General features: G+C 54.3%; 1 protein-coding gene across 5 annotated transcripts in view; it reads left to right on the forward strand.

The window, feature by feature from the left end:
- Positions 1 to 5,177, forward strand: part of Cxxc5 (CXXC finger protein 5) — a 32,429-nt gene extending 27,252 nt beyond the window's left edge. For 4 of the 5 annotated variants that reach the window (XM_052741896.1, XM_052741895.1, XM_052741897.1 and 1 more), the window contains exons 2-3: positions 1,827 to 2,915; positions 4,171 to 5,177. In XM_052741896.1, coding sequence (XP_052597856.1) covers positions 1,986 to 2,915; positions 4,171 to 4,215 — 975 coding nt within the window. In that variant the 5' untranslated portion in view covers positions 1,827 to 1,985 and the 3' untranslated portion in view covers positions 4,216 to 5,177. Of the gene's footprint in view, positions 1 to 1,826; positions 2,916 to 4,170 lie in introns of those variants that run through there. The other variant, XR_008219121.1, reaches the window with a different exon arrangement.
- The last annotated feature ends 17,755 nt before the right edge of the window (positions 5,178 to 22,932 follow it).

Genomic DNA, 22,932 nt, shown 5'->3' on the forward strand with positions numbered 1-22,932 from the left:
GGTGGAGGGAGGGAGGGCTTGAGCAAGCAAGAGCAGCCTTAATGCGGCTATCGATTTCTGCCACCAGCCAGCAGGCCTTAGAGGTGGGGGACGCATGGGCTTTTGCTCCTATCGCTCCAGCCCGTAGACCTCTTCCTTCTTCCCTGTCTCTGTAGTTGGGGGCTGCTGCTGGGTTGGGGCCCCAGGCGAGGAAGTTGAACTCAAGAGCTAGAAGAGGTGACTTGGTGCCTTCTGACTCTTGTCTGTCAGCACACACACATCCCCACCCCCACCCCCACACCCCCCACCCCCCCACCCTGCACACTCAGGGTCACTAGTGCCAAAGAGGGATCACTGGTCTCTAAGGAAGAAGGTCTGGAAAGGTGATCTAGGCTGGCCCCTTGGAGGTGAGGTGAGATACCACAAAATCCTCAGGTAGATGGTCCTCTTCCTCTTACGGGCCTGACCTCTGACCAGGCCTTCCTAGGATTATCCAAGTGGGTTCCAACATGCTTGAATCTTCCTCAGCTAGGTGCCCTGGGTGGACTCGGATCCGTGAAGAACTGTGGAAGAACTGCTTATGGAGTGTGGCTTCAGGTTGCCTCTCCTGGAGCATTTCAGTTGGGTACACTGACCGCTCCTTGTGGTTACTTGCTTGTGGGCAGTCCTGGAGCAGAGGGCCTATAGGTTACAGGTTTACCCCTCTGTAAGTGCAGAGGGTTGGACTCCATGACCTGGTACAGGCCGAGTATCCAGGGCAGCCTGGTGGGTGTGATGGGGTTGTCCGGGGACAGCAATCTGATGTGTTCCCAACGCTGAAGCCCAGGGCAGGGTGGGGTTCGCCAGATGTTCAGCTGCCCCTGAGCCACCAGCTGCTCGGGGGTTGGGCCTTGTGCTCTCACTCCTACTTGGGGCTGCGAGACTGAAGCAGGCCTACAGGGATGGGATGCTAGAGAGCCAAGCCTGATGAGGAAACCGCCACCCCGCTCCATCTGGACCTGTGACAAGGGGGCTGGCCACTCACATGCCCGGGGAAAGGCCCTGGGCCTCAGAACTGTGGAGGTGGCTGGGAGACGGGTCTTGCTTGCCTCCACCGACTCCATCCCAGCCCTCTGGGTCTTCACTGGGATCTCTTCTCTGCACCCCTTGTCAGACCTGTGCCCTCCCTCCGCTTGGAAGCCAGACCAGGGCACAGCAGAGACCCACACCAGAGCCGGGCTGGGATGATGACTGTGGTTTCGGAGGAGAGGAGGAAGTGTGTGGAATATACTGCATGTCTCCCCACTCTTGCAGGAGGGGCACCTCGGGCCCTGTGGTCCCCCTTTCCTTTGTAGAAGGGTAGACGGTCCTTAAAACGAGGGTGCTGCACCCCATCAGACTTTGGATTCAACAGAGCATCCTGAATCCTTTGCCTGCGACCTCCAAACGAGTATCCAGGGGCAGCTGTTAGGGTGTTGTGGTCTATATCTTCACTCCTCTCTTTGGTGGGGACCAGAGAAAGTGGAGGTCATTAATCCTCCAGAGTTAGTTAGCCTCTCCAGATCTCCTACCCCACCAAGGACACTTCCCTTCACTGGTAGGTCTTCTAGATCATCACAGGGCAGATCTGTGTCCGTGAGCTAGTCACTCTCATAAGCCTTGTTCTCCCTGGCTGTGAAATAGAGGATTACCACCTACCACTTCCTAAGGTTCTGCTGAATCTTAAGTGAGATGGTCCAAATAAATCCTTCACCAAGATAGGCTTGGCACTTAATGCCTTATCAGGCTTCTGGTTGTTACCATGGCAATACGGGTGGTGGTACTGAAGGAGGAGGGTTTACTGACCTTGTCCCCACCTTTCCCAACAGAGTAAAGACGTTTCCACGTGGACACCTGACCATGCGCCTGCCCTGACTTGAGGCCCACCAGGCATCTCTATTGTGGGCAGCAGGGGCTCCACGCTCATCTGTGAGGCCCCAGCAGTTTGCAGGCTCTCCCAGCAGTGGGGTCTGGGCCTCGGCCCCATCATGTCGAGCCTCGGCGGGGTGGTGGCTCCCAGGACGCCGGGTGGCAGCGGCAGCGGCAGCAGCAGCAGCAGCAATAGCAGCAGTGGCAGTGGCCCAAAGGCAGGAGGAACAGACAAAAGTACCACAGTGGCCACGGCCGCTGCACCAGCCTCAGTGGCCGATGATGCCCCACCCCCTGAGCGCCGGAACAAGAGTGGCATCATCAGCGAACCCCTCAACAAGAGCCTGCGCCGGTCCCGCCCACTCTCCCACTACTCTTCCTTTGGTAGCAGTGGCGGCAGTGGAAGTATGCTAGGTGGGGAGTCGGCTGACAAGGCTGCAGCCGCAGCCGCAGCCGCAGCCTCCCTGTTGGCCAATGGTCATGACCTGGCTGCGGCCATGGCAGTGGACAAGAGCAACCCTACCTCAAAGCACAAAAGTGGTGCTGTGGCCAGCCTGCTGAGCAAGGCGGAGCGGGCCACAGAGCTGGCGGCTGAGGGACAGCTGACGCTGCAGCAGTTCGCACAGTCCACGGAGATGCTAAAGCGGGTGGTGCAGGAACACCTGCCGCTGATGAGCGAGGCGGGTGCCGGCCTGCCTGACATGGAGGCGGTGGCCGGCGCCGAAGCCCTCAATGGCCAGTCCGACTTCCCCTACCTGGGCGCCTTCCCCATCAATCCGGGCCTCTTCATCATGACCCCAGCCGGTGTGTTCCTGGCTGAGAGCGCGCTGCACATGGCCGGCCTGGCCGAGTACCCCATGCAGGGAGAGCTGGCATCCGCCATCAGCTCAGGCAAGAAGAAGCGGAAACGCTGCGGCATGTGTGCGCCCTGCCGACGGCGCATCAACTGCGAGCAGTGCAGCAGTTGTAGGAACCGAAAGACTGGCCATCAGATTTGCAAATTCAGAAAGTGTGAGGAACTCAAAAAGAAGCCTTCCGCTGCTCTGGAGGTAACAGCACCGTAGAGGGAGGTGTGCGGGCTCTCCCATTTGTCTGGCAGTCCAAACCTACCCCCGAGTCCTGGAGCCCACCTTTCCTGCCTGCCAAGTGTGGGGGATACCCAGCCAGTCCTAGGGCCTGGAGGTCTGGCTGCAAGGTACCTGTTCACTGCCCTAAAAGTCAGCCACATCCTGAGATGCCAGCAAGCCATGGTTTGCAGGTAGGGGCCTGGCATTCCAGTGAGGCAGGCCCTGGGACTCTGATGCCCCTCCTAGGGCCTGGGTCAGGTATTTCCACCTAGGTACCAAGTTTCTGTCTGGTAGACATGTCCGAAAGCGGTAACCTAAGACTCTCATTGTGTCCCTAGCCCCATCTGAAAGGTTCTGTCTGTGGACCCTGTGGCCTAGAGTGAGCCCCACAACTTGTCCCCCAGAGTCGTGTGTTCCCCACCCCCTACCCTCCACACATACGCCAGGCAACCCAAAATAGAGCGGTTGCTGTGCTGGCTGCCCTGCCTGGAGGTGGGGAGGGGCAGCCCGGCTCGTTGATAACTCTGAGGCTGGCATGACTGCAGGGCTCTCTGTCCCCACGTAGCCGAGCCTGTCCCTGTCCCCAGATGTGGTAAACTAGCTGGGTTCAGAAGCGGCTTTGCAGTTTGCTATCCCTGCCACTAGTGCCCACCCCTCTTGGAAGTAGGCTTGATTCCATAACGGTTGGGAAACATTGGTGGTGTCCTCGCCACGGCCTTGTGCCACCTTTCTGACCACCACCCCTCGCGTGTCTTGCTTACCTACCCACTCCGGTGTGGGCACCCACGTGTACGCCTGCCCCTCACCCTAGGCATCCTCGTCTGCTTACTGAACGCCAGATACCTGTCAGCCTCCCCGCCACAGTTCCATCCAGTCTAGCCCAGTGCAGGCACACAGCAGTGCTCACACTCACTGGACAGAACGCAGCCGTGGCCCCATGCACTGTGGCCACCTGGTGCTCTGGGCCAAGGGAAAGGGTCCGGAAGGAAGGCTCCTGAGTGCAGTGGCTCAGGAGGCCTCTGGGTGCTCCGGGCCCTTGGGTAGCCCAGCACGGGTCGTGGCTCCTTCTTTGGCCGGCCTATCCTGGCCAGGATAACAGGAACTCTTCGGGGTAGCTGCCCGTTCGTTCTCCGTGCCCGTCCCTCCGCCACTGAGCCGGCCACGGGGAGCTTCTTGCACCAGGTCCACCGGGACCCTGACTGAACTTTCTCCTTGTTTTTGTCTCCCGCCCCGCCAGAAGGTGATGCTTCCGACGGGAGCCGCCTTCCGGTGGTTTCAGTGACGGCCGGGAACCCAAAGCTGCCCTCTCCGTGCAATGTCACTGCTCGCGTGGTCTCCGGCAAGGGATTCGGGCGAAGACAAACGGATACACCCGTCTTTAGAACCAAAAATATTCTCTCACAGATCTCATTCCTGTTTTTATATATATATATTTTTTGTTGTCATTTTAACATCTCCACGTCCCTAGTATAAAAAGAAAAAGAAAAAAAAAATTTAACTGCTTTTTCAGGAGAAGAACAACACAAGAGGTAAAGACGAATCTATAAAGTACCGAGAGTTCCTGGGCAAAGAATGGACAATCAGTCTCCTTCCTGTGTCAATGTCGATGTTGTCTGTGCGGGAGATGCCGTTTTTGTGTAGAGAATGTAAATTTTCTGTAACCTTTTGCAATCTAGTTACTAATAAGCACTACTGTAATTTAGCACAGTTTTAACTCCACTCTCACCTTAAACTTCCTTTGATTCTTTCCAACCATGAAATAGTGCATAGTTTGCCTGGAGAATCCACTCACGTTTATAAAGAGAATGTTGATGGCACCGTGTAGAAGCCCCTCTGTATCCATCCACACGTGCAGAGCTACAGCCAGAGCCCACTGGGACTGGGAGTCCCTGGCCCAGGCCCGGCCAAGTTGCACCCGCCACCCCCTGGCTGGGATCCCCCACCCCAACAAGTGACGGATTTTGGAGATGAAAATTCCATTCGCTGATCCGCTGAGATCCGGGGAGCCCGCATCTCAATCCTGGCTACTTCCCCTAGAGAAAATAAGCCCTCTTTTTCAGCCTTGCTCAGAGCAACAGAAGGAAGGGCTTCTCTGCGTGGTCCCCTACCTACTGGTAGGGGTGGGTGCCCAGGGGGGCTCCCTGCCCGTGGCCAGCTCCCTGCTGAGGAAACATGCTGTTTGTATTGTTTTAGGAGACCAGGCTGTTTTGTGAATAAAACTGAATGCATGTTTGTGTCATGATACACTGCTGACTTCTTCTCTTGGGTTTTGGAGGGCTGGCTTGGGGCTGTGGCTGGGCTGAGGGTTGTGTGGGACTGTTTGGAGAGAAGGGTACCCTGAGGGTAGCTAGAGTTGAGAGTCTTCTTGGAAAGGAGAAGCCTTTTGGACTCCCGGGGTAGGGTGAGGGCAGAAACGGCCATCCCGGACACAGCATGGAACCATGTTTATATGGAGAACCTGGTGTATCCCAGGCTTTGGAACCTAGACCACTAGGAGTGTCATCTACCTCGGATCATACTGCTCCCCCGGCTCTTCAGGCCTGACCAGTGCCAGGCGTCCTGTGGTATTGGGGTGGGCTGTCTCTCTGGGTCTTTTTGCATGGCGGCCATCTCACACTCCCCCAGCCACCCACACAATTCCTCTGGGACTAGTTTTCTCCCGGGTTTCTGGAACGAACGTGACTGTGCCCTCTGTAAGCCCTGTCCTGGGACCCCCTTCCATTCCAGCCTGAGTTCAAGAAGTGCATCGCCTGCTCCGACCTCCAGCTGGTCTAGAGCCTCAGAACAACTGGTGTCTGGGGAAATTATTGCAAGGCCCCATCATCTAGGCCAGGGCAACCTTAACAGAAAGATGGCCCTTTGCATGCATGCCACTCTTCACACATCCTGGAGGCCAACCTGAAGGATGTTGCCTAGCCTACCACTGGAGGAGTGTTCTTTCCTCCCCCCTCCCCTCTCCTCAGCTGCTCTGAGCCTGGCAGAGATGGAAGCTAGACTTGTAGAAGGACTTCCTGACAAGGTTTCAGGTGGGTGAGGACTTGGAGAACAAAGGAAGGTGGGGCCTTCTGAAGCTGAGTGGGTGGTGAGGTGATGGGCTGGCCCTGCTATTGTTCCTGGAAGGGGAAGGCAGGGAGGAGGTATCCTGACCCCCAGCCCTTCCCCTGTGTCAAGGGCTCCCTTGGAGCACCAGGGGCTCTGCAGCCTGGCCTGGCACAGCAGGGGTGGGCAGGGGCGGGGGAGGTAGCTTTCAACTCCATCTCTGCCTGGGAAAATTCCCTTTCATGTGGCTGCCTGTGATCTCTCCAGGCGGCTCTGCCAAAGGGGGGTGTCCAGCAGGGAGTAGGGGGAGGTGTTGCAGCTGGGGGCACCCTCGCTCCAGCACGAGGCAAACTGCAGCACCTCCAGAAACTCGGGGGGGCGGGGGGGGAGAAGGGAGGGCTTAGGAGGGTGTGGGGACGCTGGCCAGCAGGGGGCACTGGGCTAGAGGCTGTTGCTGGCAGCAGACAGGCTGCAGGTGGCCTAGGCCGGCCCTCTGGCACACCTCCAGGTGTTGGGGTGGGTGGGTCCAGTGCCAGCCTTAATGGGAGGGGATGCTGTGAGTCAGCTGGCCTGGACCCACCCCATCGTGCAGAAACACCCAAAGTTCAAAGCCCCTCACCTTCCAGTTTCTGCCTCTTAATGTACCTACCCAAGGGCACCGTTGGAAGTGAAAGCCAGCCGTGTGGCTCTGGCCGAAGCAAAGGGAGGGGACCGCTGCAGGGTCAAACCTTGCCCCGGAATGTGATTTCGCCAGAAAATGGCCTAAGGAGGAACCACCGTCATGAAGGCAGTTCCTGGTGCACAGGAAGCCCCGGTCAGTGGCAACTCCAATTTTAAAATTATTCACGGGGCTAAAGAGATGGCCCAGTGGTTAAGAGTGCTTGTTGCTCTTGCAAAGGACTGGAGTTTGGTTCCCAGTATACATGGCTCACAACCACCTGTAACTCTGGCTCTGGAGGGTCCAACACCCTCTTCTGGCCTCCTCAGGCACCAGTACATAAACGCACACACACGTACACATAAGTAAGAAAAACAAATATTTGGGCCAGCTGTGCTGGTACACACCTGTAACCCCAGCTGTGGGGAGGCAGAGACAGGAGCACAACCTGGGCTACGTAGGCCCTGTCAGAAAAGACCCAAACAAGGTGATACGGTGATGGCATGCCCCTGAGCCCAGCACTGAGGGGATGGAATCGGGAGATAAGGAAAACCTTAGTTATATAGTGAGTTTGAAGTCATCCTGAGCTACCTCAGGCTCGGTCTCAGAAAAAATCTGAGTGTAGTGAGGCACACCTTTAAGGCAGGTGGATCTCTGATGTTGCAGCCAGCCTGGACTACAGAGTGGGTTCTAGGACAGCCAGGGCTATGTAGAGAGACCTTGTCACACAATAAAACAGATTTTGAGGGTGTGCTTTTCCCCAGCTCACCAGCCCACTCTCATTCTCGGGAATGTCTTTCCATTCAACTTTAGTACATGTGTGGGTGTTTTGCCTGTGTGTAGTCCTTGTGCTCCACATGGGTGCCCAGTACCTATGGAGGCCAGAAGAGGGTGTCAGATTCCAGGGTACTGGGGTTACAGGCAGTTTGTAAGCCACTGGATGGATGCTAGAAATTGAACTCTGGTCCTCTAGAAGAGCAGCCAGTACTTTGGACTGCTGAGCCATCTCCCCAGGCTCAAACTGTATTTCTTCATGATAAAAATCACTCACTAGACCTCTCCAAAATTAGCTGGACCTGACCTTGGCATTCTCCCTAAGGCCCTGTCCCGCCGTACAACCCGCCTGTACAGTACAGCCAGCCAGCCTGCCATCCTACTTCCCGGCCATATGGTTTAAAGGTCTCCACCTCCTGTAACCTAGTCTTTGCACACCTTTGAGTCTCCTGGTCACATTCAGAGTCTGCTGTCCCTTTACCCCTGTCCTGCACATCTGCTGACAAAGGACACTGGGGTCGGGTGGTGGTGGTGATGGCCTTTTCCCTACCGAGACAGGAAGTATGGCCTCCTGGTGATTTAGGAACCTTCACCCAGCATCCTATACTTCCCTGAGGGTCTGGCATTTAGAACTAGCTTTGAGGGTGGCAAAGTCTGAGGCTGGACACACAGCTGGAGACAAGTCCAGTAACACCACAGGGACCGTGTGTGTGTGTGTGTGTGTGTGTGTGTGTGTGTGTGTGTGTGTATGTGTGTGTCATTGCGGAAGACATTCAAGATCTCGTGTGGCCAAGGATTCATATATGAATGATGTCACTGGGATGTTCAGTGATACTGTTTGTGTGATCCTGTGATCTTGTACAGTCCTGTAGCAAACCCAATGTGATATCAAGCTATACAACTGAGTGTGTAACATTGGGTGATTCTGTGTTCATGGTATTGAATATACAGTGTTGTATATTGTGCAAACCTGGGACGAAACTTCATAATACTAAGTGTCCGTGACTGTCATAGATGTGGCCCTGGGACATCAGAGAGAGTGTGTGTGTGTTGTAAGTAATGACCATGTTGTGACACTGCATAATGCTGGGGTTGTGGATATAAGTTTTGTCAGTGTGCCCATGGGATCCCAGGGGTTGCAGACCCATTGCCCTGTGTGTGTGTGTCTACCCACAGCATCTCCTGCTCCCCAGCCCGACAGCTGTGCAGTTCTAGGGAGAGCACAGGGTTCTGGGGCATCTCAGCCTCAGTGTGGGTCCAGAGGTCCAGGCTGCATTGGGTGCTGGCACAGGGGCAACAGAGACTTTTCCCACAGCCGAAATGCCCCTCTCCCAGACCCTTCGCTGCTGGCTGCAGCTCCACAGAATACCCTGGCAACTCTGCCTCCTTTGTTCTCTGTGGCCGCCAAAGGCCTCCCACTTCTATCCCAGACTGTCCAGCGCCTGCCAGGCAGCCGACCCTTCCCCCATGGCAGCCAGGCTTGGTGTGACCTAGTCTCTACCCACTGAAACCACCGCACGCAGGCGCGCACACACACACACACACACACACACACACACACACACACACACACACACCATGTCTCTGTCCCATGCTCCAGCTCCGAGACAGGGCTCCAGCCTGGCCCTGAGCTGTGAGCTTGGTGTGCAGGAAGAAGGAAACGGAGTAGTTCCTGGGGCTGTACTGGGTGATTGTGGGCCAACACCTGGGCTCTGGACGGGTACAACTTCCCCTTGGCACATGGCCAAGTTGGAAGCTCAGCCTTCAGTCCAGACTGGTTTCCACTTGAGTCGGTTGAAATTTCTTTGGCTCAGGTAAACCGTCAGGATTGGAATTATGACCACTTTTATAGATGAGGAACAATGTATGACTCACCGAAAGCAGGATGGTGATTGGCACCCAGGCTCCTGGCCCCCTTGGGAGAAGGACCAGCTGCCTCCAAAAGGGTTGGGAGGGGGCCTGGGAGTCTGGACATCTGGGTCATGATGTGTCACAGCCACCATGCTGTGTGTGTGTGTGTGTGTGTGTGTGTGTGTGTGTTTCTCCTTGTTGGATGACCTTGGCCAAGTACCCTTGCCTCTGTTCTGGAAAGAAGGGCAGCATCCAGGAGTTGTAGAGTGGGGCACTTGGCAAGGTGCTTTGCAAAGCCCCAAGGTCACCTCACAGATAGTGCCAAGATCCACAGCAAGGACATGAGACTGGTGACCCTGGGGGCAGATTTGGGCATGAAGGCCCAGCCTCCACTCCCAGCCCAGCCTAGCTCACGCTGCTACACAGGAGGACGTGATATTGGCATGGCTCAGCTGTATCAAGGCCGTTCGGGTCTGACCTGATTGCATTACCAGCTCCCACTCCCTCCCAGGTGCCAGAGATCCACGGATGGAGGTCACTTGCACAGCCCTCCCCGGTTCCCCACTGCCCACCTGATGAACTGCGGCTGCAGCTGCAAACAAGCATAGCTGTGGACTGGACAGGCGACAGTAAAACAGATCTCAACCCTGACGCCCTGCAGATGAGAACTGGGCACCGAGAAACCTCATTTCCCCAGTGTCACATAGCTCTGTAGTGTGTCCTGTCCCTAAGGGCCACACCTGCCTTGAGGTCTCTGCTTACTGGGAAGGGTGGGAGGGTCTCCTGAGACTGCTGGCCCAGGCTGCCACCTACCATCTTCCAGCAGCATTAAATGTCCCCTCTTCCGGAGAACAAGGGCAGGCTTCAGAGGCGGCAGGGGGCATGAAGTGGAGGTGGGCCAGGTCCTCCAGGGCTGAAGGTCTGGGTACTGGAGGATTTGATCTAAGGGTTGGCACTAACCACTAGCCCTGTCTCAGATGCCAGGCTGTAGGGATGCACATCTGCTTCCTGTCCCTTCTAACTGATCCCCACTCACCTCCCCAGCACACACAAACACACCCTCAACCCGCCTGACTTCCACTGGCTCAGGTGCCCACATCTCCCCTGCCACAGTACTGACCACTTGGGTGACATCACAGGCTGTCAAGGCTGTGGTCTTGAGTTCATGAAAGGCGTCATTGGCACTGTGACAGGAAGTGTGCTAAGAAACATCTGTAGAGCCAGATGTGTGGAGCAGGCCTATAGTCAGTACTGGGAAAGTGGAAGCAAGAGGATCAGGAGTTCAAGGACAGCTTGAGCTACATATCAAAGACACTGTCTCACAGCAAACCTGTGAGCTAAATAAAAATCATCTTCCCTTCTTGGGTACTTTTTTCTGTGTGCATTTTTTATCATAATTGAGGTACTGTCCATAAATGAAGGAAACTTACTAAAAAGAGCCTCCTTGGGCAGAGATTATGGCTTGGTGCCTTAAATAGCATACGATGCGTTGGGCGCGGTCCCCAGCACTGCAAACCCCCAAAGCATCCACAGCCTTTGGTTAGAGGTACTGATGGGCGAAATTCTCCTGCCTCACAGGGCACTGAGCTTGTGACTGGTAAATCAAGCACTGGGCTAGTTCATGGCATCCATATGCCCAGAATACCATGAGGAGGGCATTGATCCATTATCCCCACTTTATAGATGACAGAATTAGGCCCAGAGAGAGCGACATGCAGGGTCACACAGCTGATTGGGTAAACACTCGGTTGTGCTTCAGACTTTGTCTGGAAACAAACCAACCTTGCCCCTCCTGACAGGCCTAAGCCCAGTGGAGTCAGTCAGATTTGTTTGTTTGAGACAAGGTTTCACTATCTCCCATGTGGGATCCTCCTGCCTCAGCTTCTGAGTGCTGGGATTACAGGCATATATTACCACACCCAGCCCCCCAAAATCCTTTAACCAAATGTTCTCACGTCCAGAAAGGTTTAGGAAAAAAAATAACTGAACAAAAGTACTGTATAGGGAATAAGGGCGTAACCTAGAGCAGCAAGTGTAGAAATTCTGGGGGTGCAAAATGGGCACAGGCTGAGCTCACACAGCTCCTCCCCTTCCCCACCCTGGAGAGCCCACCCCGCCTCCCAGACCCCCTGCAACAATAGGCAACTGCTGGGGGCCCAGAAGACTGGCCGCTGTGAGAGTGAGGGCCAGGGCAGTGCCCACTCTGCAGCCGTTGATAAGGCGACAGAGCCCTCGGGAGCAGGGACACGGTGAAGCCATGGAAACACGGCTGAAGTGTGAGGCTGGCTCAGCCGCTTCCCCAGGTGGCTGCCTCCCAGGCCTGGCAGGGACCCAGCGAGACAAGTCCAGCCACAGGCTATGTCTCTTCCTGCCCTCCCAGGGGCCAGCCTGGGCTGGCGGCTGGAGGTATCACCCCAGCCTGCTTTCCTAGGGTCGGACTGGGGTCAGTCAGTCTTTGGGCATTGGTAGGGGAGACCAAGGATAGGCAGGGTGCTCCACCAAAGCCTACTTCCCCATTTAGCTCCTCCCAATGTGCTCCCCACTCCTCTACTATAAATATGTGTGTATTATTTACCCTAAGCATTTGATAAATCATAATAGCAGAGACATCTGCTGTCAAAACTGCAAACTGCATTCGGGGCTCAGCTTGTGGATGATCAGGATACAGACCAGGGGTGCATGGGAGCTGATAATCAGAAAGGGCTGGGTCTTGAAGGGAACCCTAGACCCATCTTTTGGGGTCCTTCCTCACTTGGCTGCTAGTCACAAAACCTTTCCAGAGAGGCTGACCTTCACCCCCGCCCCCATCCCCCACCTCACACACACAACTGTGTTCCTGCTTCCTGCCTTCCTCAAAATTAATGCATCAGTGAGAGCGGCTAAGAAGTCCCTGGAGCAGAGATTAACTCCTGGGGCAGTGCGGGTGGGGTTGGCCCTGGGAGGCTGGGGGTTGGGGGGGGACTGATGCTCAAGCCTCACAAGATTAATCACCCTGCAGCTGGCCTCATCACAAGGGCACCCAGTACCCGACACCCCACCGGCACACCCCACGAGGCCTTCTCTGTCTTTCAAAGTCCCTACAGTGGCGAGTCTGACTTGTGGGAGGGTTTTGAGAGCTGAGGCCAAGTTCCTGTTTGCCTTTTCTGGTTCTTTTCCTGGTGGCCTCAGGGACCCTGAGGAGCAAGCAGTAATCCTGTGGTCTCCCTGGTTTTAGTCTAGCTCATCAGCTCTGAGAGGAGGAGGAGGAGGCCCTGGCTCCCCGCCGGGCCAGCCCAGCCCTGAAAGTAGAGCTGACGTGAGACACCCCGCCCCCCAGGACTTGTTTACATGGGGAACTCAAAGAGAGGTGTGGTGGATTTGAATGGTATGCTCCCCAGCCTGCCCCTCCTGCTCACCCTGAACGGTCTGGAGATGGGGAGCAGGGGGACATCCTAAGAAGAAACAGGGCAAAGGCCTGTTAGTAAAGTCCTAGGGTGCGGAACCCAGCTGCAGGCTCCTCAGCCAGTCACCCCATTTTCATCTTCAGCAAGTTGCAGCAAGAGGGGCTCAGGTTAGACCAGAATAGACCCGTTTAGTTGCCCTCTATTTCCTCTGCTTACCCTCCTCCATCCGAGAGACCCCGGCCCCGGCCCCGCAGAGGTCCCATTGGGTGACTGACCTGTGTGGTTGCGGGCCCTGGGTAAAGAGCAGGGTGGTAACGGGGAGACCTGGCCTCTGGTGAATATCAGGTGCTAAGTGGTGTTGGAATGGCTGCATGGGCCTGTTGCCAACAAGAGGCTGTGGAAGAACTGTTAGGTCTGAGCTTGAGGATCCCAACTTTGGTGCTACAAGCCGGCGGCTACCCGGGGTTGGTACCACAAAGGGAACCAAGAAGATGGAGGAGAAAAGCCTAGCCAGGCACAGTAGGGCACTCCCGGGTCTGAACATTGTGTTGCCATGTGTAGGTTCTTTGGACGGGCAAGGGGCTGCTCTCCCCCCGGCCTCAGTTTACTCTTCAGTCACTGGCATCCCATCTCCAAGACACATGGAGGGTAGAATAAGAAGGCTGTGGGAAAAAAATCCTTGAGAACTCCCTCAACTAGCTGTGTGTGGAAATGCGTGCCTATAAATAAGAGGTTGCTGCACGTTCTAGGTCAGGTTGGGCTGTAGCATAGCATGACCCTGTTGAGACAGAGAGAGAGAGACAGAGAGTGCATGACCCTGTCAACAGAGAGCACGGTCCCTCACCCTCAGATCCCACAATGCTCTAGAGATACTAGAGTGGATGGGAAGAGGCCAGCCAAGAACAGAGATGGCTTTCTGGAGATGAGCAAAGGACTGGCTTCTATTTGTGTGGGAGTGAGGCTTGCATGCATGCATGTATACATGTTTATATGTACCAGTGCATGTGTGTCTAGGTGGAGGTCAAAGGTCAACCTCAGGTATCATTCCTCAGGAGCCATCAAAACCTGTTTGTTTGTTTCTTTCTTTTCTTTTTTTGAGACAGAATCTCACTGGGACCCAAGGCTCACCAATTTGTCTAGGTTGGCTGGCCGGCAAGCCCCAGGGGTCCACCTATTTCCTCCTTCCCAGCTCAAGAATTACAAGTGTATGCACCACACTCAGGTTTTTCTTTTCTTTTATTTATTTCTTATGCATTGAGTGTTTGCCTTCATTGTATGTCAGTGCCCGTGGAGGCCTGAAGAGGACACCTGATCCCCTGGGACTAGTGTTATGGATGTTCGTAAACCACCATGTAAGTTCTGGGAATTGAACCTCGTCCCTTGGAAAAGCAAGCAGTGCTCTAAACCACTGAGCCATCTCCTCAGTCCCAACCATATCACTTGCTTACTTTTTTTTTTTTTAAACTTAAAATTTTTTTTCAAGACAGGGTGACCATGCTTATCTCAAACTCAGAGATCTGCCTGACCCTGCCTGGAGTGCTGGCATCTAAGGCCTGGGCCCACCACTCCCAGCCATACTGCTTTCTTAAGTGCTTTAGGGCCAGATATGGTGGCACACACTTTTAATCCCAGCATTCCAGCACTCAGGAGGCAGAGGCAGGTGGATCTCTTTGAGTTTGAGGTGGTTACAGTGAGTTGCAGGACAGACAGGGTTACGGCGGCGGCGGCGGCGGCGGTGGCGCACGCCTTTAATCCCAGCACTCGGGAGGCAGAGCCAGATGGATCTCTGTGAGTTCGAGGCCAGCCTGGTCTACAGAGCAAGATCCAGGACAGGCACCAAAACCACACAGAGAAACCCTGTCTCAAAAAACAAAACAAAACAAAACAAAAAGAAAAGAGCCTTAGGAACTCTTTCTTGGGCAGTGAGACCGTGCAAGTGGGGACCCGGGCAACTGCAAGGGTTACGTGGTTGCATTTTACCTTGGGACAGTGGGAACCAGTCATGGTTCTCAAACTTCAGCAACATTTCGAGGGACTAAAGTAGGATGTTGTCAGCCTGTAGTCAACTTGGGTACGTGGGGCAACTTCCTAGCTCTATTCTAGGCTCCTGGAGCTCGTCAGAGGCCAGGACCCCTGTCTTTGTAGGATAACCAAAACACTCCATTTCGTGTTAGAAGGTTAAGGTGGGGTGTGCAGGAAGTGACCTGTCCTCTTAGGGACATGACCAGGATGAAACCAGGTTACAGATTGGGTTTAGGATGGGAGGGCTTTCGGACTCTTACTTCCTGGAGATGGAAATAAGGAAACATCTGGGTCCCGAGAGACCCTAACCTAGAGTCAGCATGGCGGTGGGCTGAGAGGTAGCGTTCAGGTATTTCCATCTGAGCCCCACCTCAAACTGGTTTCATGACTTCAACCAAAGGCACAGTCAGCTCGCCCTTCCTGTGCCCAGCTCTCCTCACTGGTGTGGCAGAATATCATTCAGCAGCAATCAGCCTTGGCTCTAGGCCTTTCCTGGGAGTTCAAGGCTCAGGAGTGGGCTTTAAATGTAGAGTTCTTCAACCTGTGTCCATGCCATGGTGTCTACCTTCTGCTCTTCCGTTCACACCCCTTAACCTCTGACCCTGGCTGGGACCAGCTGCCTCTACTCCTATCATTTGTTGTCATGGGAACCCTACAGTTCTGACCTAGCATAGGCAAGAGCAGGCCTAGAGCTCGTAGCAAGAAAAGCTGATGACACTGGGGTGGGGGAGTCGGGGCTTCTGTTCCTAGTAGCATGGCTTTCTTCTTGGGAAGAGGGCCTTAGAAAGATGGATGACCTGGGACCAGCAAAACGGCTCAGCAGGTAAAGGCACGTGCCACTAAGCCTAACAGTTTGATCCCTAGGACCCACATAGTGGAGGGAGAGAACCAATTCTGGCAAGTTTCCTGACCTTGCACACCACCTGCCTCGATAAATAAATAAGTGTATTTACAATTAAAAAAAATGACCTGCATAAGGATGGGCTACAGTGCCGATAATCAGGGCCGGGGTCCCGAGAGTCTTGCACTTTTCCGTGCCCACCTTCTCTTGACTTAGTTTTAGGTTAGTGGCGTCAAGGAAGGTTGGTGGGGACCTTCCCATTTCCCTCACTGCCAACAACAGCCAGATCTCAGAGCCCTGAGCTCAGCTCATTCTCAAGGCTAAAAATACCAAGAAGGCGGCAGCAGCAACTCCCTAGACACCCCATCCACCCGCCCCTCACTCCCAGCAACACACACACACACACACACACACACACACACACACACACACACACACACACACGGGAACATACTTGAACTTACCCAAGCCCAGCCTGGACCTTATTCCAAGGTGCTCTCTGAATTAATCACATAGTGTTCTGTCTGAGCTTCCCAAAGTCCCCACTCTGGGTGAGACCAAAATATGGGCTCTCCTTCCTCCTCTGACCCCAATTTGCTGTGTGATCTTGGGATAGTCTTTTGGCTTCTCTGAGCTTCCGTTTCCCTTTTTATGAAATAAAGAGGCTACATAGAAATGCAGAGGCTCAGGGATGGGAGATCAGGGCCCTGGCTGCCACCTCTACGGCCTTGCAAAGCTCTCACTTTTCTTTCTTTCTTTTTTTTTTTTTTGAGACAGCGTTTCTCTGTGTAACGGCCTGGAACTCACTCTGTAGACCAGGCTGGCCTCGAACTCACTGCTTTTTGCCTCCCAAGTGCTGGGCTGCTCTTACTCTTCTTAAGTGGCTGTGCCCTGAATCAGAGCAACCCTTCTCTAGCATACCTACTGAACTGGGAAGTAAGAGTACCTGAATACTCATACTCAAGAAGCAGAGGGCAGGAGGATCTCCGTGAGCCTCATCTATACAGTAAAGACCCTGACTGGAAGGAAAGAAAGAAAGAAAAGAGAAGTAGGTACATAGATTCAAGTCCCACAGACACGGCACCATGATCTTTATTGCTGGAGACTGCCAGGGAAGAGACGCATTCTGAAAGAATTCTGGGTAATTTGTCCATTAATTATTCTAGTGTAAGCCGGGCAGTGGTGGCACACACCTTTAATCCCAGCACTCCAGCACTTGGGAGGCAGAGGCAGGCAGATCTCTGAGTGTGTTCCAGGAAAGCCAGGACTACCCTGTCTCAAAAACCAAAAAAAGAAAAAGAAAAAGAAAAAAAGAGAGAAGGAAAAAAATGCTAAGAGACCCCAGCAGCTAGGGTCTACTCTGAACAAGATCAATCTTCCAAAAGAACCCATGCGCATTAGTTTTGTGAAGGCATTTTCAGACTGTGAAAAGGTGCTCTTAGGTAAAACATTAATAAACTGCATCGCATTGGTGGGGAAAATTAAATGTAAATTAGATAATTAAAAATGAAGCTGATGCCTGCTGCTTGGTGCTATTACCTCTTATTAAAAGTTATGAGAGGTGGCCTTGGGTGGAGGCTGGTTGCAAGGTTTCTGGGGAGGGTAGCAGACGCAAAGGGCTGCCTGCTGGAACCCAGTTTGGTTTTGCAGGTCCAGCAGGTGGGGGAAACAGGATGCTCCTGTATCCATCTGCAGTTAGGGGACATGGGGTGTTCACAGCCCTGAGTCTGTCTCTCAGAGTCCCTTGGTCGTCCCCTGCTGTTCACCAAGCCTCAGTGTTTCATCTGTGAAAGAGGGGTGATTGCAGCAAGGTCCTCACAGCACTGGGGAGGACCGTTCAATTACAGGCCAGCCTGTCTAAAAAACAAAACAAGGAATTGGAGACGTAGCTCGCTGGTAGAGTGCGTGATTAGCCCTGCTAGAAACTCTGGATTCGATCCCCAACACCGAATAAAATGAGACTTAATGGCGCAAGTCTGTAATTTCAGCACTCTGGAGGTGGAGGAGGAGGAGGAGGAGGAGGCAGAAGTGGAGGCTGGAAGATCAAAAAATTCAAGGGCATTCTCTGCTAGTTCCAGGCCAGCTTGAGTGGCATGGCCCTGAATCGCAATACATAAACAAATAAATAAATAAAGGTCTGGAGCCAGCCAGAGGTGGGCACATAGTGTTTGTTAGATAACCTTGATTACTAGCAATCTCACCCAAATCTTCAAGACAGTCCTCAGCATTTGCCCCTAGCTGACGACTAAAGACAGCACTTTCACATAGGCTGCCCTGTTCGCCACAAGGGATGGATACTTCGGGTGGATCCAATCAAAGACAGAACAAGAGAGTAAGGGTCCACAGCAATGTGCCATCTGAGGTAGGTGGCCCTGGGACGGCCCTCCCACACCAAGGTCCTATTTCCTGCCTCAAGATGTTGCACTGGCTCCTTGTTATAAATCTGCCCTGAGATCTTGGCCTTGGGCTGAGTGTGGGGATCCCGAGGTGAATGTTTCCGCAGTGAGGGAGGCAACCTCGGGTAATAAGTCCCAAAGGGGTGGCTATTCGGAGCAAGCCCAGAACAGGCCGGCCTGTGTGGAGGGGGGGGGGCGGGTGCGTCCCAGGACGCCCCGGATCCCCCGATTCCCGATTCCCCGACGCTGGCCCAGTGGACGCTGGGCGAGGCAGGTAGCGGGCCCGCAGCAGGCGAGGCAGGGAGGCTGGGAGCACGGGCCAGGCCCTTGGTGGGCTGTGCAGGGTGCGCGCCGCCGAGGGGGTGGGAGCACGGAGCGTGTGAGTCACCGTTTCTGGGCCAGGCAGGCGTTGACTGCGGAGCGGGGGGCGCATTCCTGGCTGGCAGGGCGGCCGGCACTAATGTCTTTCCCACATGGCCCCGAGTTCCCTGCTCGGCACGATCACACGGGCAAGACGCTCCCGCGGCCACCCCCGCCCCAGCTGCCTCCTTCCCACAGAACCGCGGAGGGGGAGGGCGGCGACGGGGCGAGCGCAAGGGGGCCTCCCGAGGTGGCCGGGGCCCTCGCACGGCGTCGGGCTCACTGAGAGCCACCGAGGACCGGGCCGTCCTGGATCTCTGGCCAGTCTCAGTCCACCCTGCCCCGGCCTGCACACGGGGTGGGGTGTGGGGTGTCGGAGAAGCACTGTTGGCGAGATCACCAGTGACTTCGGTCCCCTGGGACCCACGCCGTCACCTCCTCCTCTTCTTCCCGTCGTGGCCAAGCTCTGGGCTGGGGCTGAATGAGGCTGCAACGCATCCGGAAGGGTCTGGGGAGGGTGGTTCCTGGAAGAGGCCACACCCAGTCCCTCATTCCTTGGGTTGGAGGACAGCCCTTGCCAAAGGCCAACGGGACTTGTGAGCTCTGCTTCCCACGCAGTGCTTGTCCCTGGGCCAGGCCCCTAGGGGGAAACTGAGGCTGCGAGGGCGGCCCACCCAGAGCTCCCTGTCTGTTGGGGGAAGTTGGCGGTTGTCCCTCCAGCTGGGCTCAGAAGCGCTTAATGAGAGTTAAATGTAGGGCGTGAGTCACCTCGGAGAGGGGGATGGGACCACCCTCAGATGTGAAGAGTGGAATAAGGTTTGTCACACTGCTCATTCCCCACCCCACTCCCTCTTCCCCTGCACCACATCCCTTAGCCCTTGTCAGGATGACCCCGTCACCCTGGGCCAGCCTCCCCCCAAAGATGGCTGTCTCAGAAGTAGGGGCTGTGGGACGGTATAGACTGCAGATCGCAGTATGGGGCCCAGAGCCCTTGAGGATGGACTAGCACCTGGAATCTCATAACTGCGAGTCCCTTGGTCATGTGTTGGGATGGGGGCTGGGCAAAGGGCCCAGGCCACCCTGAAAATCCCCCTACTGGCTGTCTGGCCTTCCTCAGGCCACCAGGCTCTGACCACACAGGGTGTCTGTCCTACACCCCCACACCCAGCTCTCTCCAGACAGCACAGGGACTTCCTTCTGCAGTCCTCATGACAGGGCAGTGTGTGTACGTACATGCCTCTGTGACTGGGTTGTCTGTCTTTGTCACTGCGTGTGTGACTAAGCGTGCACTTGGGTATATTTACGTGTGACTGGCAGTGTCCAAGTGGGCCTGGGTGTTGCAAGGTCTGGGGAGGGAAATGTGTTTCCGCATGCTTGTCTCTGTGTTTATTGTTGTGTCTTTCTGTGTGACTGTGGGACTGTGTCAACCTCACCCTCTCCACAGGGTCCCTCGCTTCTCTCTAGAGCACCCCACTATCACCAAGAGCAGCAGGGTTAAGGAAGGGAGTCTGGGAAGGAGCTGTAGGGGGACCAAGTTCTGCTGTTGCCCTTCTGAAATGGCCAGGCTGGGTGGTCAACACGGGGGTGGGTGTGGACAGTCAGGGGAAAGAGACGCCCCCCCCACCCCCAAGAAGGGATCCCTGCTCAGCAGTCCCCTCCCTGCTCTCTGCTCTCAGCCCAGCACCTCCTGGCAAGAGCTTATTTGCATGGTATTTACATTTCATTTGCATCGCGTTCAATTAAAAACCTGACCAGCTCCCGCCTGCCTGGCGCTGCCTGCCCAGCCTGGTGAAAATGTTGGTTGGGCACTGTCGCCTGGCCCCCCCCCCCCATGGACTGACCCGTGTGGGAGGGGTCCTCCCTTCAGTGAGATCATCCTAGTCACCCACTCCATGAGTGTGAAAGCTGGAAGGACAAACGGAGAAACTGAGGTCCAGAAAGGTCCACCTTGAGCGTCAGTCAGGCTAAGCGCTAGGCTCAGAGCTTGAAAAATAGTAGCCGCAGCTGCCTCTTTATGGAGGAGTGGCTGCTGCAGGAGCATGGCCAGCACCTGGTGTGCACTATCGCATCACAATGGCACTACCCTTTGAGGTCTGGCCATCCTTGCGTTGTCCCTATTTTACAGATGGGAATGTCAAGGCTGGAGAGAGCGAGCCTAAGTCCACCCAGCTAACCCAGAATTCAAACCTCTGTCATTCTGACTTTGGAATGCTCCAAATGCTAGGGAAGAGCAGAATAGCAGAAAGGTTACTGCTGGCCTGGTGAACCCAACTCAAGGTCATTAGCTCTGGGTGGGCAGCAGGCTGTCCCCCTATCCTGAGCTGGCCCTGTGGTTCTCTTTGCTTCCTAAAACTGACAGCCACACACACCTGACTCCTGGCTAACAGGTGGGGGGCACTTGGTGATAGTCTTCCTCTTGGAAGACTGGCCTTCTCCGGCTCCAGTCAGAGCTGGTAACTTTGTAAAAGGCACACATGGAAGGGAAAGAATTGGACTAAGACCGGAAGTGGATGAAGCCGTCAGGCGGGCCCATGGGGACACCCAAGGAACCCCCAGCACACTGCCTTAACTAGGGAGTCTTCCTGGAGCCTCCCCTCAGTAGCAGAGCTGGGTTGGGGTTGCTGTTCAGCAACTGAGAACTACTAGCTGGATCCTCAGTTGATGGTGGAGGAGTTATGGAAGGCCCAGGGTCTGACTATGAGACTAGTTTGGCATTGACAGGCATTTAATACCTCCACATGCACACATACATATACACACATACATACATGCATGTATACCGACATACATATATATATACATATATATATATATATATATATATTTGAGATAAGGTTTCTCTGTGTAACAATCTTGGCTGTCCCAGAACTCATTCTGTAAACCAGGTTGGCCTTGAACTCACAGAGATCCTCCTGCCTCTGTCTCCAGAGTGCTGGGATCAAAGGCATGCACCACCACCGCCTGGCACAGTCTTAAGACTAGGCTAGAATATGAGCTGAGAATGCCTGACACTTACACCCAACTTCTCACTTCTGTATGTCATCAGTTTGGTTACTTTATGGGGAGGGGAACACAGCTCGTCTCATTTGGGAATTATATTCACGTTGGAGCTAGGAGGGAAGGAAGTACCAGTAAAAGGATCTTCCTCACCTCAGCTGCCTCAGGGTTCTAGGGGCTTCTTCCTACCCCTGATTCTGGGCCACATTGATTGGTTCTGAAGTAGATATATGACTTGAGTCTAGCCAATTAGACTGAACCCCAAGGATTTGGTTGGGGGAGTTCTCTGATCTGGCAGTTGGGGATTCGGGGACCATTAACTTTATTTTTTTCTGGACTGAATCCCAGGCTGGCCTCAAATTTGATGCACAGCCCAGGATGTCCTTGAAATACTCATCCTCTTAACTCTACCCAACAAGGACTACCATTACAGGCATGAGCCAAAACATCAGGATCCATCCCCATCCTCATCCTCATCCTTACCGCCTTGGAAGAGCACTGTCCAACAAGCCAGCAAAGAAAACTGACCTTGGGCTGGGGGTGTAGCTCAGTGGTAGAGCACTTACTTCCACAGGCTTTAAGGGCTGCATCAGAAGCACCTCTGGAAACATGATTTAGCCTTGGAGTAAGTCAGTCTGTTGGCATTTTGTGTGAGCTATATGTGTTGGGGGTCTGCACTTGTAGTCTGGGGTCCTGCCGAGGTAGTACAGGCCTCCTAGGCTTCGTCCATCCGTGTTGCTCTTTGCCTGGAAGCAGACCGCCTTCCTCCCATTCTCCGCTCCACATGGGTGTAGGAGCCCAGCTTGTCACACCTTCTCCGGAAAGCTTACTGCCCTCTGTACCTTCTCTCTGAGCTTCACCCTTCTGGAAGTTACCTGGAACTTCTCACATAAGCCTGCCACGCAGTGCTGTGCCCACAACGGCTTTGCTGATTTCCCTCTCTGTCCCAGCACTCAGGAGAATTAGGAAGACCCCCTACAAGTTGCAGAGCAGACCCTGTCCTCAAGATCGATCGATCGATCAATCAGTCAATCAATCATCAATCAATAATATCCCTTTTTTGGGCCATCCACATCATAGTCCCAAAGTGGACTGTGATTCCTAAATGGTGTGGGCAGTATTCTCCCTGGAAGTACCACAAGCGATACTGTCCCTCAGTCAGGAGCTGAGTGTAGGGCCTAAGGCAGGCCTGGTTCACACTGTAGTCCATGTAGTCAGGAGACTGCCTTTGGGAGTTGCTCATGGGAATCAAACTTAAGATGTCAGGCTTGGCAGGCAAACGCCTTGACCTATTGAGCTGTCTTCTTTGTAATCATAAGATCTTTGAAACCAAGTTCAGGGCCAGCCTGGTCTACAGAGTGAGTTCCAGGACAGCCAGGGCTACACAGAGAAAAACCCTGTCTTAAGTTAAGAGCACTGGCTGCTCTTCCAGAGGTCCTGAGTTCAATTCCCAGCAACCACATGGTGGCTCACAACCATCCATAATGAGATCTGGTGCCCTCTTCTGACCTGCAAGCATATATGTAGGCAGAACACTGTATACATAATAAATAAGTAAATATCTTTGAAGCCACTCCCTACTTGTATTGTCCTGTCTTTTACAGCCTTTTAAGGAAAGATCTCGCTATGTAGTCCAAGCTGGGCTTGAACTCATGATCTTCCTCCCCCGGCCTCCTGA

Source organism: Peromyscus californicus, unplaced genomic scaffold (genome assembly GCF_007827085.1).
Source record: "Peromyscus californicus insignis strain IS unplaced genomic scaffold, ASM782708v3 Scaffold_17__1_contigs__length_78620276, whole genome shotgun sequence".
Classification (NCBI taxonomy): domain Eukaryota; kingdom Metazoa; phylum Chordata; class Mammalia; order Rodentia; family Cricetidae; genus Peromyscus; species Peromyscus californicus.